Source organism: Vipera ursinii (genome assembly GCF_947247035.1).
Source record: "Vipera ursinii genome assembly, chromosome: 5".
NCBI lineage: Eukaryota > Metazoa > Chordata > Lepidosauria > Squamata > Viperidae > Vipera > Vipera ursinii.
In genome coordinates, this window is record NC_139518.1 from 72,044,788 (window position 1) to 72,064,302 (window position 19,515).

Consider the following 19,515-nt stretch of genomic DNA (forward strand, 5'->3'; position numbering starts at 1 on the left):
AGATAAGACCTTATAAAGGTTCTTAACTGCCATCGGTCAGATTTGGATCGGCTGGACCTCCAACAGCTCTCTAGACCCCGTCTCCGACGCTTCATCTCCTGGAGCTCCACAGAAAACCATGGAGCCCAACGGGATCTGTGCCGGGTCAGGGTACCACACGGTCGAGTGCCTCGGTGGCCGCCTTTTCCCAGGCATCCACCAAGGCATCGGCCGGGCTGTGAATGAGGGTGATAGGTATAGACGCAAGCGCCATCTGGAACTGATCTGGGTCCATTAGGTGCCTGGGGCGGAACCACCTGGTCAGTTCCGCAGCCCAGCGGCAGGGGGTGGCATAACGGAAGACCAGCCGCAGGAGATAATGATTGGACCATGACAGGGGGACAATAGCTGGCGAACCCCCTCCCAGATCATCCAACCACTGTCCAGATAAAAACACTAGGTCGAGAGTGTGACCCCCCACATGAGTAGGGCCCTGAATTACTTGGGTCAGGTCCATGGCCGTCATGGAAGCCATGAACTCCCGAGCTAACTCCAACGACCCTCCCAGGGAAGGCAGGTTGAAGTCACCCAGAACTATAAGCCTGGGGAACTCAACCGCCAATCCTGAGAGGGTGTCGAGCAGCCCGGGCAGGGCTGCTGCCACACAGCTGGGTGCCAGGTATGTAAGCAACAAGCCCATCTGAACCCGAGGGCCACATCTCAGGAGGAGGGACTCACTCCTGCCTATCTGGACGAAGGTGGTCTCCCGCGGACATAGAGTCTCCCGAATAACCACCGCCACCCCTCCACCCCTACCCTGAGCCCGTGGCTGGTGTAGCACACGGAAACCTGGGGGACATAACTCGGTCAGAGGGACCCCTCCCTCCGAGCCCAACCAGGTTTCTGTAATGCATGCCAGATCCACGCATTCCTCCTCGATCAAAGTTACATTTTTGCTTGAAATACTCTTATTGAAGATTGCTACCTGGATGCATTCTTTGCAGTGCTGTCTTCTATTCTTCTCTTGTGTTATATTTCACAACCAAATAAATGGAACGGATGGAAACTAGTCAAGGAGAGAAGCAACCTAGAACTAAGGAGAAACTTCCTGACAGTTAGAACAATTAACCAGTGAAACAACCTGCCTCCAGAAGTGGTGAATGCTCCAACACTGGAAGTTTTTAAGAAGGGACTGGACAGCCATTTGCCTGAAATGGTATAGGGTTTCCTGCCTGAGCAGGGGGTTGGACTAGATGACCTCCAAGGTCCCTTCCAACTGTTTTTTTTAATTATTATTATTATTATTATTATTATTATTATTATTATTATTATTATTATTATTATTATTATTATTATTATTATTATTATTATTATTATACCAAAAACTCCATTAAGTTAGGCAGCTGTAATGAATTTGAATAAATAAATAACTGAAGGTAAACAATTATTCCCTCATGAAGACTAACAATAATTACTTGGTTGTTTTGAATGATCACCTGGTCCTTCACATAATTAATCCACCTGGTCTTTAGCAAAGTGGTAGTTTTTCTTTTATTTGAAGTAGCTGTGGAACGGTTCTAGGAAGTGGTGGACAAATTATTTGAACATAAATAAAAGGTGGCATCTTGCACTGACAACACAGTTTCAAATGGTTTTGAGCAAAAATTTGTAGAAATGGACAGCCATGGCTATAATTACATAAACAATGAATAATTACAAGTAATCATCCTGAATTTCATGATTACTAGAGGTAATAAAAGGAAGAAGAGGAAATGATGGTGAAACATACTGAAGACTGTATAGTTCATCTTTGTCTATATTTGCATAGCTGCCCGGCTGTGAAAAGAAACATCACAAACAACCTGACCTCATAATAATTTTAAACAATGATGGCTATATTAATTTCAGTTAATCAACATTTGTGCAGGAAACACAAATGCCTTTTTCTAAATGTGCTCATTCCCTTAATATGTATGTGAAGTCATCTTTGCTTCCTGACAAAAGGGCTTCTAATGTAATTATCATCTGGCATCAGTTTTTTCTGGGCATATGAACAATATGTGATGTTTGGCTGATCTTCTTGTCCTTTCATTTCACCTCTTGACATCTAAAAAGTGTTTGAAAAGCCTTGGATTGTTGTTTAACAATTAACAGCTTTTTTGGGGGGGAATTAGCTTATTATTAATTGAAGCTTATGTTTTCTTTGAAACATTTTATTTCTTGGATACTAACCTTGAAAGGCTTTCCCTAAAAATAAATAGACATTTTCAGGCATTAGAATGAAGAAAAATGGAGGCAGTACACTGTATCTCTAAGCTGGATTTGGTAATTACATTCCTATTGGCTGGCTTTGATTTTTTTTACATTTTTTTCTTTGTTTCAGTAGAATGCCACTTAAAGTGCTACTAAACTGAACTTTATATTCTTTATCTTTTTCTCATTATTCAAGTACTTGTTTTTCTATCTCAGTCATAGCCGTTTTTGGTAAAATGAAGCAGCAAAACACATTCATTTTGATTGTATTGAAAATATTACTGCCTAAAATTTCATCCTTCAGCATTCTTTTACGGCAAACTGAAGTCTTTTAAAAAATTCTCAAATGTGAGAATTGTTGGAGATTGAAGCAGTGATGAGTTTCAGTGGAATAAAAATAACCATGTCATTCTCTGTTCCAACTGTTCATTTCAGTTTCGACACATACTTTTGATGAACAATGTTGATTTCTGTAGCAGTACATTTTTACAGCAATAAACTTGGAATAATTTCTCCATACTCTAAAATGTTTAGTTGTGAGTTTTTGAAAAAACTTGCAATATTTCTTTACTTCAAATCCATAATAGCAATAGCACCTAGACTTATAGCACTCTCTGAGCAGTTTACAATCTTAGCAAATTGCTCCCAACAATTGGATTCCTCATTTTAAAAAAAAATGTTTTATTGATTTTCTAATTTTACATTTAAGTATTTGAAAAGCCGCGTAGCGGCTGGGTTAATCAATAATACAATGACATACAAGTATCTTTAGTACAAATCCCAAGCTGCTACATTAAGTTTTTCCTCTCTTTTCCCCTTAGTATTTACTGTCTCCTGTTTAAACTAATACAATTCTTATTAAATCAATTAAATAAAAATGATATTCTTATATTTATCAATATTTTTTGGCTTATACGTATCCTTATTATTTTAACATTCAGTCTTTATAGACAATCAATGTCCTAATTAGTTTCCCCCAGTTTTTAATTTCCCATTAATATTTAACTTAACATTTAATATGTATAGTTTCCAAGTTTTAAGTAACCAAAGTTCCCATTATCACTATACATCACAAAGTCTAATATTCAGAATACACATCTTATCTATTTGAATATATTCTATTTCTCACCATCTTACATCAACTAATTAATAATACGATACAACATTCTTATTTTCTATTAATTTCCAAACATCTTAAATTTAGTAACCAAATTTTCTCGTTTCAGCATCAAATACTTCTTCTTTTTCTCTTAATGTCTATTATCTCATATTTAAGCTAGTACAGTTTTTATATCAGCTAAGTAGAAACATGTTTATTACATTTATCAATATATTTTAGCATATATATATATATATATATATATATATATATATATATATATATATATATATATAAATTAGCTTTATATTCAACCTTTATAAACATATCAATGTTCAAAATTAACTTTTAATATTTATACTTTCAAATTGTAAAGTAACCACAGTTTTCTTTATCTCAGTTCATAACAAAATCTAGCGTTCAAAGTACGGATCTTGTCAAATTGAGTATATTCTATTTTAATCCTTACTAATAAATCAAAGCCCCAATTTTCTTCAGCCTTATTCTAGCTTTCTTTGTTTGCCAACTCGCCTTCCATATTCGTGTTTTTAAATCATCGTATATATCTCCCTCTGTTATTATATATATTATTTGAAATAAGAAAGGCCATCCGGTCACCATTTTTTTTGAAGGGGCTAACAAATTGTCTCTCTATTTTTCTCTCTCGGCGTACTTGTCCTGAAATGTTTATCTTCCCTTCTGTCTGTTCATCTTGATCCTCAGGTTTCTTCTGGTTTATATAGAAAGTCTTTTCCATTTTTAAAGTTGTCAATCCCTTTTCTGAGTTTTCCGTTAACTGTGTTTGTTGATCAGTTGAATCTTCTATCGTAATATTTGATTGCTCCATTTCTTCTATTATATTCTGTGTAGTTAACTCTTTGGTTGTAATCAAAGTTTGGGTTCGTATATCTGGCCTGACATCTTGTTCTTTTCTGTAGCCTCTTATTTCATCAGTGGCTTTAAGAATAGTTTCATGAATTGCTTTCAACATAAATAAAATCTGTTCCTGATCTTCGTCCATGTTCTCTTAGTGGTGTGAATTGGAAGCTTTACAGTCAGAGAATGAAAATAATTTTATCACTGAGTATAGAACACAGCTGGGCTTCTCACAGCTGATTGCCAAGGTTACAAAAGTTTTATCTATAGTCTGGGCTTCAAGCCAAGTCTCTTTAAGACAATAACAGGTTGTAATATCAGGTTTAGCCACAGGATGTCACCCATACCATTTAGGATTTTTTTTTTAAAAAAATCCAAGATTATTATAGTCTTTTTTTCAATTTTACTTCTTTTTTGTAAGTAAAAACCCAAATCTTCAATAAAAATAGGAAGTCCTTTAGTCCTCAAGTTTTGGAAAGATAGAAATCCAGTTAAAATCAGGTTATTGTTTTAATGTCTTAAACTCCCCTGGCTAGTCAGTTACCACTGTTATTAGAGGGTGGGATAGAATTTCCCTTCCCTCTCTCCACAGGGGGGAAAATACTTTAGGCAGCTTATATAGGTAGAAAAAATAGTTAGGATTGAAGAGAGGTTCAGATCTCACCCAGTCTCATCCGCGCTGCTTTGTAGGTGCCTGGTGGTAAGTTTGACTTCGGCTGTCTGCAGCCTGGTGACGAGCCATATTTCTATGGCCAGTCTTTCATCTGCCAGTTTGGAGGGCTATGCAGGATCAAGTGGAAGGGCTACCGCCCTCCCGTGATCAAGCGGGGATCCCCTCATTGCTGGTCGCCCCTAGAGGGTGACTTTTGACCCTTTCGAGGGTCCCTCAGCTATGCAAAATTGGACGTGGAAGATGGAGCTCACTTTCCAAATGGCTGTGGTGGCCGCAAACCGGACTCCTCATTTTACTGACCTTGTAAGGATGGAAGGCTTAGCCAGTCAGGATCAAACTACAGGTAGAGCCTCAATATTGCATTCTAAACAATGTGCCACCACTGCTTTAATGTAATAGTGCTTTTTGAAATCTATTTTCTAGTGCCATGCTTTGGGCTCATAAATATATGAATCATGTAATCATATTATTACAGACTTGTCCATCACTTAGGTTGAACATTATGGCTTTGGCATGTATTGAATAATTTGTGATGCTGAACTGTTTTAAGTATATTTCTCAGATCTTTTCCATGATTGCATTCCTTAAGCCATAGGAAGAGTCTTTTCTTGATTTTTTTTTGTGTGTGCACATGCATGTATATTTTCCACTTTTTTTAAATGAGCAAGAAAGAGAAAGAAAATCTAATGCATACATTTTGAATGCTGGTGTCTTATCAATCCTCACTTTCTTTTGAATATACTTTTAATTTGCCTGAAATAATAAACATTTATTAACTCTACTATATTTTTATTAAAAAAGCAAAACCAACATTGGTGACATGGGGATTTACTCATAAGAACTCTTTGGAAAATAAGCAGAATATAAATGTCTAAATAAATGAAATAATTTTACCATGTTATTTTTTTTATAAAACACCCCTTTTGTTACAAATGAAGCTCATTGAGAAAATATGACTTCAACATTAATGTTAAAATATTTTACATATATAACACATTGCAAGGCCATCATGCACAACTGTATATTACTTTACAAAATTGCATGGTGAAATAACGTCACATGCTAATCTTTGCAAATAAAGGCTCACTGTATCTTGGTTTCTACTCAGCTTAACAACTGGAGAGCTGTCAGATTCTGAAAATGACATATTTGAGCAGTCCAAAGAGTGGGCTACCCAGGCTGCTGAAGAACAACAAGAAGCTTTCGGCCATGGAATAGAGATAATTCCCTGGTATGTGCTGTCAATCAGAGCTGATGTCCATCAGTTCATGTTGCAAGGCGCAACCGTCATACGTTATGATCAAGAAACTCACTTATCAGCTCGTTGTTTCCTTCAGCTTCAACCTGACAATAGTACACTGATATGGACAAAGCCAACCATTGCTTGCTGTGCAAATTCTAAAATAAAACTTAGCACATTAGGTAGCACCACTGACCTTGGAAAATTTCAGTTTCTTGGCTGTACTGGATTAAATGGAGTGGCCGAGGGTTTCTTAGACCTGCTGTCAGCGAAAGCTGTGTATATGGGACACTCCGGCATTGATATGCATGCGGTATGCATCCAGAATAACCTTTTAAACATGACTCTTGAAGAGAATGGTATAACATTATTATATGGACTTCAAACTACTGAAAACAAATTGCTGCACTTTGTGGCTCCAAAATATACGGTTAAAATGTTGTTTCATGGATTGCTGGAATTAATTAATGCTATAAGGAAGATGAGGAGATTTCCTGATCAGAGGTTACAGTGGCTGCGGAAACAGTACGTCAGCCTCTATCAGGTAAAGTGAACTATAATTCTCCCTTTTCCTATCATATATATATATATATATATATATATATATATATATATATATATATATATATATATATATATATATATATATATATATATATATATATATATATATATATATATATATATATATATTTTCCATTCCTACACTCTATTCTTTTCTAACACATCTGCACACAATTAAAAGAATATAAACTATTTCTCTTTAATTATGTAGATTATACATGTTAATAAAGTTAAATACATTTATTAGGAGGATGGCCGATACGAGGGTCCAACCTTGGCTCAAGCGGTTGAGTTATTCGGAGGGAGACGCTGGAGTACGAGAAATGCAAGCTCGGGAAATTTGGCAAAAAGCATAGAGAAGCCAGGTGTGCAAAGAAACAACACTTTAGGAATCAGTGCAGCTAAGAAGAAAAAAAAAGTGCTCATGAGGGTAGGAATCTTTTGTTAGTTAATATTATTACATGGATTATTTAAGATTTATTATGTTTTTACCTGTCAGAGTGAATTTTTACATAAATAAACCTTAGTTTAAATAAACCTTATTAAATAAACCTTAGTTCTTTAAATTTCATTTATTATATATATATATATATAAAATGTTAAGTATTTAGATTACCTTGCTAGGCCCCAAACATGGGACAAATCTTATTTCCTGTTTCAGCCTAACCAAGGCCATCAACAGGCAGTAGTCACAGTAGTGACAGCTCATATTTGTGTAAATTTATTGCTAACAAAGAATTAAAGGGAGACTGATATGCATTTCAAACTTATTTGTTCTCATCAGTCAGCCATACCCTTCTGGGATTCAAACCTTGTTAGCAATAAATTTACACAAATATGAGCTGTCACTACTGTGACTACTGCCTGTTGATGGCCTTGGGTTAGGCTGAAACAGGAAATAAGATTTGTCCCATATTTGGGGCCTAGCAAGGTAATCTAAATACTTAACAAACATTTAACACATATCTCCCTTGCTTCTCAGCTAACAAAGTGAGAAAGAGCCAGTGGCCTAAAGGTTAGAACAATTGCCTAAGGTGCAATCGGCCCAGGTTCAAATCTCAGAAGGGTATGGCTGACTGATGAGAACAAATAAGTTTGAAATGCATATCAGTCTCCCTTTAATTCTTTGTTAGCAATAAATTTACACACACACACACACATATATATATATATTTGTGTGTGTGTATATATGTATATAAACAGTATATATAATGCAGATATGTGTGTGTGTGTGTGTGGTGTGTGTATGTATGTATATGTATATGTATTTTCTTTGAGTTGTCGCACATCCATTTTTGAGGGATGTAGTTGTCTGTTGTCAAAAGTGGATTGCTGATAGTTCCATATGTTGTAGCCATAGCTCTAATCATTGCCTGTGTTATACCAGAGGTTCTTATACCAGAGGTTCTTTGGAGAAGGGCGGGATATAAATGGAATAAAAATAAATAAATAAATAAATAGTTGTTTCTCTTCTTCCCTGTGTTCTACAATGCAGGGTGGTTGTGTGGTTGTGCAATCTTGATTTTGATACAATGAGGCGCTCTGTGAATGCTTGCACTGTTTGCCTTCATATCGTGCACGTCGTTCCTCCTCCCAATTCCTTAGTGCCTGGTATGCAGGGGGGGAGGTCTATGTGCTGTTTGATAGAGGAGTGGTTTGAAAACCAAGCTTCCTTAAACAAGTGGCCGCCTTTAGTGTTGTCACTGGCATTTGCCTTGGTCCCTGTTAGATTAAAGACGTGGTTATGTGTAGCCATGTGTGCCCACATATATAGTACACACATATATATGCCTGTACTAAATAGAATTAGAAATTGAATGTTCTCAGTGGTATTTTGACTTCTGAGGTTGGTCTTTGTATTTTCAAACCTAAGGAGAATGGAATAACATACATTTGAAAGTGAAATGCTATTTTTGATTATGCAGAAAATACCATTTTTCTATGCTGCTCAGAATCCAATTATATTCAGGTTTTATTACCATTCTTCCTTCAGTCATGCTATCCAGTTAAAATCATTGCTTGCTTTTCCAAAGATATTTTATTTTTAAAAATGCCTAGCTTGACCCACTAATGAATATTGTTACTCCTTCTGTTCTGTATGCAACTTTCATAGCCTTTCACCAGCTGTTTGATTAGACTTACAGAATAGAAAGTGGTTGAAATGTGTACTGTTTTTCTAAGACGTTTATTGAGAAAGTCACTGTTTCAAGGGTGAAAGTGGAGATGGCACTGATGACGAGATGGCAAGTCGAAAAGTAAGACCTCTTAAGGAAAATCGGAATAGAAGTGGTTCAGACCCTCAAGATATTGATGAACAAGAAGAACCAGGTAAAAATAATAATATTTTATTAAACTTATATGCCACTCAACTCTCAATGACTGGGTAACTTACAGCAATCAAGGAAATTATAATAAAGTGAATAAAAAGCTAAACGTGACTAGGACATCCTCAAGAGCTGTATGTGACACATACATACAGCCTTCAAGATTAACAATGTGAAAAATTGTGATGAATATCTAACTTTGGCTAGTTTCAAATGAGAAGACTTCAGCCAAGAACTCTGAAACTGGCTAAGTAAAACAAATCATTATTATAGTTAGCCATGACTGCAGATTTGGAAAAGTAGCAAACTGTGGTCACTAAAAGTGGGATACAATTGAGAATTCAATGCTGAAATAAGCAATACACATTGTAGCAGTTCCTCTCCTCCTCTAATATAACTGCAAAGAGGATTTTGAAGGTATTTTTTAATAGAAATATTTTATTAATTTTCTAATTTTACAATCATGAGTACTTAATAAACAACGCGTTGTCTGGGTCCATTGGTAATTCATATTAACTTTCTCAGTCTAGTTCCAGTACTACACCACCCAGTGCTTCCTTGGTCCTCTTTTCTTCTGGTGGTATTATGTATTTTTCACACTGGGCAAATACAATTCTTATTACTGTTAATACATATATAATTAAATATAGACATCTTCATCACATTTTTCTGGTATTATACATAATATCGATAGTTTATAATATCTTTTCTAGCCAGAACATATCTCAATTGTGTTTGCACTTAAAATCCATTTGTTCAATCAATATCCTGTTTTTCCCGCTTTTTAAAATTTTTAATTTCCCATCAATGTTTAAAATATCTTTATCGCTTATACTTTTCTCATAATAAATTATATTTGGGTAAGCAAAAACTTCCCTTATTCAGACCCTTTTAAAATTTTCATATTTCCCCTCATAACAAAGTATAATATTCTAGTTACAAATCCTATCCTTCTAATTATAATAATATTTATTTCTAACAGTTATCTATTTTCTTAACCATATTCAAACATCTGTTTAATAGTATAATTGGTCATCAAATAGTTCAAAACCTCTATTTTCAGTTTTATTCTAGCTTTCTTCTTTTGCCAAATAACAAGTCAGTGCATTTGAATACTCAAGTTTTTTTATATATTGTTTGGAATGAGGAAGAGAATTTGATTGAAGTATTTTTGGAAGAACGCTCAACCCATTTATATTCATTAAACAACTTCCGTCCTTCTCCTTTAGTTTTTCTTTTCTTGTTTGTCAATATTCACCATTTCTCCTAATAGCTTTACCATCCATTCAATCAGCTTTTCTTCCTTATCTTCAAATGTGTTCTGAGATCTTGACAAGTAAGATATCTCTTCCATTTCTGGTGTTATCACTGCATCTTCTAATTTTTCATTTGTCTGTACCTGTCTGTTAATTCCTTCCTTAGGTCTTCAATCTTTGGATCCATTTCTTCTAATTTTCCTTCTGTTTTCTTGGTTACTAGTTCCTTCTTTGTAGTCATTGTCTGGATTTGTAAGTTTAGGTTAGAGAATTGTTCTTTTATCTCATTTGCGTTATTTTTAGTCTCATCATGAAATAAAACAATTGTCTCTTGGATTGATTTCAATGTAGAAATAATTTATTTCTGAGATTCGTTAACATTTCCTTGCTGGTATATTAAGCTGGGCGCTTCGGAGACAAGTGTTAAAGATGGTTTTCTACCATTTGCAGCTAAGTATGGAACACCCATTTTGTTTTTGTATGTTGTGGTCCAATAGGATCCCCAAAACAGATAAGCAGTCCAAGAATTTTTTTTCCCTTTTCCCAGCTGCAGTCTGTAAAAGTGAAAGTTTCCAGGAACAACAAGTCGGCTTCAAGCCAAGTTTTCTTTAAGCGTAATAAATTGTAGTGCTAGGATTTGCCACTAGATGTCACCATCTTGACACCATCTTCCAGCTTTCCAAATCTAAGCCTATGTTACAGACTTTCAAATATCTTTTCTAAAAAAAAGTCTCAAAGGTACTTTTAGTCCCCAGATTTCAAAGCTATACATCTGTATTAATTCCAAATTGATTTTGTAGTTTTCTTTATTTTCCCCCAAAGCAATTACCGGTAATTCACCGCTTTTCTTTTCCTGAGGGAGTGGGGCAAAAACTTCCCCCTCTCATTGGGGAGGATTCTTTGCTTTGGGCATTCTTTTTTCCAGGAAAGTAGTGTTAAGGTCATAAAAACAGGATAAAGTCTCACCCAGTTCCATCCACGTTGCTCAAAAATTGCTAGTTAGTGCTTATCTTTAGTTGTCAGCAGCTTCTGACTGGCCACACAAATTTAGCCAGTCTTTCCCCCGCTGGTTTGGAGGGCTTCCTCTGATCCAGCGGAAGGGCTGCTGCCCTTCTGCGATTGACGAGGGTCCCCTCCTTCTTCATCACCTCTCCGGGGTGACTTTCAACCCTTTTTATAATGGATGTGGAAGACGGAACCCTGTCTTCCTGCATCCATTATGCCGCAACACCTAACTGGAAGTCCAGAAGGTATTTTTGTTTTATTCCAATCTACTGCTGCTTATCATTTCATCCAAACTCTTTAATTTTAATTACAGTTTGTTAGAAACAAACCAGCTTCAAACTATTGGCTAAACTGATAGCTTGTTGGAATGTATGGTTATTAAGGTCTACTATAGGTAAGTAAAAAATGCAAATTACCTGTGGCCAGAATGATGGCTGGAGAAGAGAGGACACACATAGATTAATGCACAGATTAATAATGATGGGAAATGAAATATCTGCAAGAAAACAACCAAGCTCAGAGAGCACCAGAGATCCCCCTTATTAATAATTAAACAGTTGAACTGAAACTGCATAATGGAAACATTACATGATTAAATACGTTATAGTTATTAAAGGGTTAATTTCATATCTCTCAAGATTCCTATGTGATACGGTCAATCAAAATTCCATTTGTGTTCAATTTGAAGAGGGGTATCATAATGACCAAAATGTTTTCAGGAAGCCAACCATTTGAAAAAAAATGTTGTCAGTGTTTTAATTTATGCTTAGTAGTTACTACCTGGTGGCTTTATTTTGCCTGAATAAAATTATTTCTTCTAATGAATATTAGAAAGATGAACAGTTCTCTCCTTTTTTTATAAATGGAAGTAAATCACTCCCAAATGGGAAACAGAATGTGGGACACTAGTGATATATGTTACTAGATATTTCCTAAAGCATTATGAACAGTTGCTTTCAGCACTTTCTGTCTGACAAATGCTTGTGTGTAACACAACATTTTGGACACTGTTTCAGAAACTGGACACGTAGCTCAATAAAATATAGTTTTTTTAGTTATAATTTATTTGATGGGGCATCAGACACGGGTCAGGTAGGACTTACAGATTTAAAAAAAAGTCACTGATAAGATTACTTTTATTTTTAGATCCAACTCTTCTGGTTACTTTTACTGGAGCAAACACTCTGCCTTCCAGAAGAACACAGTCACTGACTACTTCAGAGCCACCTAGTGTAACACCTGGTGTCTCTTCACCTGTTAGACCACAGTCTTCTCCCGTGATGTCACCGTCAGTAAAAAGCCAACCTAGGTAAGAAGAAAGCAGTTTTTTTAAAGCCTGTTGTGAGTGTTGGCTTTGAGTTTGGCTTTTTCTTTGAAGCGTAACATGCATGGTTTTAAAAAAGGTTTGTTTTTAATATTTGAGAAACTGACTGTTAGCAGCTTTTTTTTAGTTATCACTTGTAATAGAATTGTACTTGTGTGTGTACAGAAACTCAGAATTTGGGGATCATGGGAAATCACCATACAACATCAGAATTAATTTCTATTTTAAAAAATGTAATCTGTTCTACAAGTAAAGGAACTAAATGCCTGGTTTCATTCTAAGGATAGGATGCCATTTTTATAGCATTTCAGGCCTAGTTGTTAGACCTACATAGCCCTATCACTTGCTCATCTCTGAACAAACTATTGCCTACCCTACCACATAGGATATAGTAAAAATAAAAATTGAGCCGTCTATGTGCATTGAGCTGAGCCTTCTAAAATAAAGGGATAAGATAGGCTAGACGAGGAGAGGAGAGGATAAGATAAGATAATCTTTACTGTCACTTTTTATATTAGTTAAGGTAAAGGTTCCCCCGCACATGCGTGCTAGTCGTTTCCGACTCTAGGGGCCGGTGCTCATCTCCGTTTCATAGCCAAAGAGCCAGCGCTTGTCCGAGGACGTCTCCGTGGTCATGTGGCCGGCATGACTGGATGCCAAAGGCGCACGGAACGCTGTTACCTTCCCACCATAGCGGTCCCTATTTTTCTACTTGCATTTTTACGTGCTTTCGAACTGCTAGGTGGGCAGAAGATGGGACGAGTAACAGGCGCTCACTCTGTTACGCGGCACTCGGGATTCGACCCGCCAAACTGCCGACCTTCTGATCGACAAGCTCAGCGTCCTAACCCACTGAGCCACCGCGTCCCTTTTTATATTACCGTATATACTTGAGTATAAGCCGAATTTTTCAGCCCACTTTTTGGGCTGAAAAAATCCACTTCGGCTTATACTCCAGTCAACAAAAAAAAAAGAACTTACCGAGGACTTGCGCGCGGCCGAGCTACTTTGCCTGATGCTGCTGGGGTCGCCCGGGTGCCTCTGCTCGCCCTCAGCAGCACCTGGCCCGGAATCACATGCGAAACAAGCCCGGCAGAGGAGCCGGAGCGGCGAGCAGAGGCGCCCGGCCCAGATCCTGCAAGGCCCGGCCGAGACACGCCCCCAGCAGCGGAGCTGCTCCGGCTCCTCTGCCGGGCTTGTTTTGCATGTGAGCTACTTTGCCTGATGCTGAGAAGACCCGCTTGGGCACTCGGGTTGCTGTCAGTCTCCGCAGGCCCTTCTCGTTTCCAGGAACGTCAAGCGCGCTTGGCTCTCCACCCCGGGTAGAAAAAACGCTGTCGACCCCGGCATCTTTTGCGGGGAGGGGTGAGGTGGGGTGGGGTGGGGTGGAGGAAGCAGTTTGCGAAGCAGCCGAAATGGGGGTGTCAAGCCGACCAGGAGGAGGAAGAAGAAGAAGAGGAGGAGGAGGAGGAGGAGTGGGGGGCACGCGGCGATCCCGCTTCGCTGCTTTCGCCCGGCGCCCTTTTCCGACGTCCGCATCACTCCAGGCTCAAAGGGCGCCGTCTGAACGGAGAGTGCGGGGAAAGTGGACGTGCCGCCGGCGCCCTGCTCCCAGGCCCGGATTGGCTGGAAAACATGCCTGCTCGCGAGTAGGCAGGCGAAGATCTGGAAGGCTTGGGATGTAGGGAGGGTGGGGGGTGGGGGGTGGGGGGAAGCGAGAGTCTCCCGGGACGAGGGGAGGTCAGGCTGCGTCCCGGATCAAGGCCGACGAAGCACCGACAGCCGCTTTTCTCTCGGATGGGTGGCTGTAAATAGGAGCCCTTCGCCTTCTCGGGGATGGCAGCGGCGAAGAAACGTTGAATGCCGGGCTAGCTCGCCACTTTGCCCTTTTTCCTGCACTTTCCTTCCCGGGTGCAAACAGCAGCCTTCAAGGAAACCCAGCCTGGGCAGCGGCGGCGACTTCCTTCTCTTGCTTCTCCTCGGCTGGTTGGTGCGGCGGCTGCAACTTCACCCCAGCAGCCCGGGCGCGCAGAGATGCTGCTTCTCTTTCGGCTCTGCGTCCGCCAGCGCTCGGAGCGGGCTCGAGGTGCTGCTGGTGAACTTCCTTCCCCCTTCGCTTTTGCTTGCTCCGCTTCTGCTGATGTCACGGCCGCCGGAGCTCGGGAGGCTCGCTCGCCAATCACAGCCGGGAAGCCTGGGGGAGACCGGGAGCCAAGAAGCCAGCCGCCGCGAGTGCTGCGAGGGAGCACGGCGTGGCGGGCGGCTTTTTAAAGGGAACGCCGCCCCCTTTTTAAACTTCCCCTCCTCCTCCGCCCAGCCTTTACTCTTCTTTCCTTCCACTTTCCGGATTAGGGCTGGGGAAGGAAGGAAGGAAGGAAGGAAGGAAGGAAGGAAGGAAGGAAGGAAGGAAGGAAGGATTTAGAGAGGAGGGAAAGGGGAGGGAGGGAGGGAGGGAGGAAGGAAGGAAGGAAGGAAGGAAGGAAGGAAGGAAGGAAGGAAGGATTTAGAGAGGAGGGAAAGGGGAGGGAGGGAGGGAGGGAGGGAACAAGCAAACGCTGCCCAAAAACTGGGGCGTTTCAAGCCATGGCTCCTCCGGCAACAGTCGCTTAAGCTGCAGTTCATCCGGTTCCCCCAGCCTTTCCAAATATTCCAGGCTGGAGCATTCACTCCCTCCGCAGTTCCTCCAGCCATTACGTGCCGTTTCTGGTTAAGTTCAAACAAATACAAGCAGATTCAAGCCGTGGCTCTTTCCGCCCCGAAAATCAGCTGATCGGGCGTTTCAAGCCGCGGCGTTTCAAAACGGCCACAATCTCCCGGCAAGACCTCCTCTGCAGTTCCTCCAGCCATTACAAAGCAACTCTGGTCAAATTCAGGCCGTTTCGGTCTAATTCAGGCAGATGCAAACAGATTCAAGCCGCGGCTCTTCCACCCGAAAATCAGCTGATCGGGCGTTTCAAGACGCGGCGTTTCAAAACGGCTACAATCTCCCGGCCAGACCTCCAGCTGCCTCACCTGACAATCGGGGAGGGGAGGGGAGGGGGGGAGGAAGGAGGAAGAAACCAGCGCACCCTTCGCCCTTTTATTGTCGCAATCGAAGAGGCAGGAGAATGCGGGGTGGGGAGGGGAGAGAGAGAGAGAGAGTAGAAATCCCTATTTTCGGAGCCGAGAAGCGCGGCTATAGCAGTCGCTAGAGTTCCCCCCAAGGGGGCGGAGAAAGAAGAACTCTCGGAGCGTTTCTTTCGTAAATACGCGCGCAGGCACACACTCGCCCAGCCGCGCGCTTCGCCCAGCTTCTCGTGGGGAGTTTGCAAGCCCTTCGTTTCTCTTCAGGGCCGTCAGAAGGGCGAGCAAGTCTCTGCCCTGCCCTGCCCTGCCGTGGGGGTGGAGAGCCAAGCGCGCTTGACGTTCCTGGAAACGAGAAGGGCCTGCGGAGACTGACAGCAACCCGAGTGCCCAAGTGGGTCTTCTCAGCATCAGGCAAAGTAGCTCACATGCAAAACAAGCCCGGCAGAGGAGCCGGAGCAGCTCCGCTGCTGGGGGCGCGTCTCGGCCGGGCCTTGCAGGATCTGGGCCGGGCGCCTCTGCTCGCCGCTCCGGCTCCTCTGCCGGGCTTGTTTCGCGTGCGAGCTACTTTGCCGGCCGCTGCTGAGGGAAGATCTCTGGAGAGGAGCATAAGGTGAGCTGCTGCATTTCCCAGCCTCGGCTTATACTCGAGTCACCAACTTTTTCCATTTTTGGGGGGTAAAATTAGGGGTCTCGGCTTATATTCGAGTCGGCTTATATTCAAGTATATACGGTATATCACTGTATTAATGATTAAGTAAATCAAGTAATTAAAATTGACCTTGGAAAGATGGTGTGTCTAGCGTACAATGTTATTGTACTCTACAATATTATAATAATTAAATAACTGCTTTTACATAAACTTACAATTGAATATACACACTTTTAATTTTTTTTAGCACCTGGAGCAGTAGTAGCTGGCATGGAAGAGGTAAAGGAAGATTGAAAGGCTTCCAGACATGTATGGCTTCTGATAGCAATATGAGCTTTGTTGAATTTGTAGAGCTCTTCAAGTCTTTCAGGTAAACTACTGGTTTATTCCACATAGGCAGATTCAGTTTACATCATTGAAAAATACATAATAAAAATAGTCTGTATATTACAGCGTACGAAGCCGCAAAGATCTCAAGGATCTTTTTGATACGTATGCCATACCATGCAATCGTCTGAGTCCTGATTCAGCTCCACTGTATACTTCCCTGAAGATTGATGAGAATACAAATGGCCTCCAGCCTGATTTAGGTAAAATGAAACAATGTGACAGCAAATTGGTTTTAGAGCTGGGTTGTCTGTGACCGAGTTGTCATTCCAATGCAGATAGTCTTCGCTTAATGAATGTGGTTGTAATGTGCAATGTCGTATGAACACGTCACTTAGCAATGATAAAACTGGCGGCCCTGTTGCCATCCTTAAGCAAAGATTGTGGATTGTTAAGTGAGGGCCTTACGTGCCCAGTATTTGAAAATTCCTGGTTACTTCCAACGAACAATGGGGAAGCTGGCAAGAAGACAGAAGTCCCAGTCATGAGAAGCCTTTGTTTACGTGGTTTGCAAGCAGTGTGGAAGGTGGGGTGAGTGCTGTGACCTAGTGTGAGTGGGTCCTACAGTTGCCCTGCTGTTCGGGAGCTCCTCGAGAGAAAAATGGACAGGAGTAAGAGTAATTTACTGGAATGACTTGCGACTTCCTGCTGGCTTCCCCATTGAGTTTGCTTGTGGAAGCTGATAGTGAAAAGTTGCACATGACAATCATATGACCGCAGGATGCTGCAACATCATAATTATGAACTGGGCGCCAAGTGCAACCGGTTTAGATTGTTATCATGACCCTAGGAACACTGTTGTGGCTGCAATTGCGAGGACTATCATAAATCCTCCTTGCTCAGTACCACTGTAACTTTGAACAGTCGCTGGACAAACGGTTATTCAGTGAGAATTATCTGTAAAAATTGTGTATGCTTGTTGGCCAATTTTTTCTTTTTTTATATGGTGCAGTGCAATGCACTGAGGGGTAAATCACACTGTAACATTTCAATATTACCAGTACATTTCCAAATCATGTAAATCACGGATACGGTATTTTTTCCCCCCAAATCATGGATTCAGCAAAATATTCCCCAAATATCATTGATTATTTAAAGACTGGAAAAAAGCAGCATGGGTATTCTATGAAAGTTCTGATCGTGTTTTTAATCTTTCAGATTTATTAACGAGGAACATATCAGATTTGGGCTTGTTCATTAAGAATAGGCAGCAGTTGTCAGACAACCAGCGACAAATATCGGCTGCTATTGCTGCCGCAAGCATTGTTACTAACGGCACCGGAGTAGAGAGCACATCTTTGGGAGTATTTGGTGTGGGAATACAGCAACTGAATGATTTCTTAGTCAATTGCCAAGGAGAGCACTATACGTTTGATGAAATCCTCAGTATTATTCAGGTAGGTAATGCAGACTTTTGCAAGTGCATGTATTTAGCTGATTTGCTCTTTGTATTTTCACATTGCTTTTTAAGCACTTTGCTATAGTCTCTATAGGATGACACTTTGTGCCTCAGAGGCACAGCAAATGAAGTTGGACTTAAATGAGAGTTGGTTCACCTGTCAACTTTCTAACCCAAACTCAGTGTTTTTAATATTTTAATTGATTATTATGGTATGGAAGCCAGTAGAATGATTTGGGGCTAGTCACGCTTCTCTCAGACCCAGGAGGAAGGCAGTGGCAAACCATTTCTGAAAACGTGGCCATAAACCTTCCAGAACTCATCCATGTAGCAATAACAATAGCACTTGGACTTATATACAGCCCTCACTAAGTGTTTTACAAAGTCAGCCTATTGCCCCCAACAGTCTGGGTCCTCATTTAACCGATCTCGGAAGAATGGAAGGCTGAGTCAACCTTGAGCCAGTGAGAATTGAACTGCTGGCAATCGGCAGCATTAGCCTGCATTACCGCACCTTAACCACTGCGCCCCTACGGCTCCTAGTTCCCTGCAGTCAAAATTGCCTCGAAGGCGCTAATACCACCTTCCTCCCAATGTTCATATCACTTGATGCTATGGAAGTAGGTTAACATAGGTGTACAAGGGACTGAAAGTAGTGATGTACAAAAGGTCAGTACCGATTCCTTATTTACTCTTTTCATCCTGCAACATTTTCCTCTCTACCAGTTTCTTCTGGCTAGGTTTGAAGGCCAGAAATGGCTAAGACGAATGTTGTGGGAGTGGAAGGTGTTGTTCAAAATTGGCAAGTGGGAATCTCTGCTTTTCTGCTTGATATTTATGCCCAGTGCTATCTTTCCCTTTTAGATGCCATGCTAACATACAGCTTCATTTGAAAACCCAGATCCGCCATTATCATATCTAATTAGCTGTGCCAATTGTGTATTGTATTTATTTGTATGTAAAAACTTGAGTCAAAATGGATGTTTGTTACATCTGTTAATTTTCACCCTTTCCCTTTCTACCATTACAGAAATTTGAACCAAGCATCAGTATGTATCAGCAGGGGCTAATGTCATTTGAAGGATTCACACGGTAATTCTCTTTGGATATTCCAATGTACAGTCCAGATGTTTTATGTAACTATTATGAATTTTAAAAATCTGTATCTTAGGTTTCTGATGGATAAAGATAATTTTGCCTGCATGAATAATGAATCTCAAGAGAACATAGAAGATCTGCAGTTTCCACTCTCATATTATTACATCGAATCTTCACACAATACATATCTCACGGGACATCAGCTTAAAGGAGAATCTTCAGTTGAACTTTACAGCCAGGTATACAAAGTCAGTCTGCTGTCTCCTTTCTTCTCAAAGAATTTGTTTGTTTATTTGTAAAGTCAAAGAAGCGTGACCTTTCAC

General features: G+C 40.4%; 1 protein-coding gene across 1 annotated transcript in view; it reads left to right on the forward strand.

Moving 5' to 3' along the window:
- The window catches only part of PLCE1 (phospholipase C epsilon 1), a 132,445-nt gene that overhangs the window by 83,087 nt on the left and 29,843 nt on the right, over positions 1 to 19,515 (forward strand). The window contains exons 7-15 of the mRNA XM_083364144.1: positions 5,989 to 6,664; positions 6,932 to 7,114; positions 8,895 to 9,012; positions 12,416 to 12,578; positions 16,556 to 16,678; positions 16,762 to 16,898; positions 17,854 to 18,092; positions 19,125 to 19,186; positions 19,266 to 19,431. Of these exons, the coding sequence (XP_083220270.1) occupies positions 5,989 to 6,664; positions 6,932 to 7,114; positions 8,895 to 9,012; positions 12,416 to 12,578; positions 16,556 to 16,678; positions 16,762 to 16,898; positions 17,854 to 18,092; positions 19,125 to 19,186; positions 19,266 to 19,431 (1,867 nt within the window). The remainder of the gene's footprint in view (positions 1 to 5,988; positions 6,665 to 6,931; positions 7,115 to 8,894; positions 9,013 to 12,415; positions 12,579 to 16,555; positions 16,679 to 16,761; positions 16,899 to 17,853; positions 18,093 to 19,124; positions 19,187 to 19,265; positions 19,432 to 19,515) is intronic.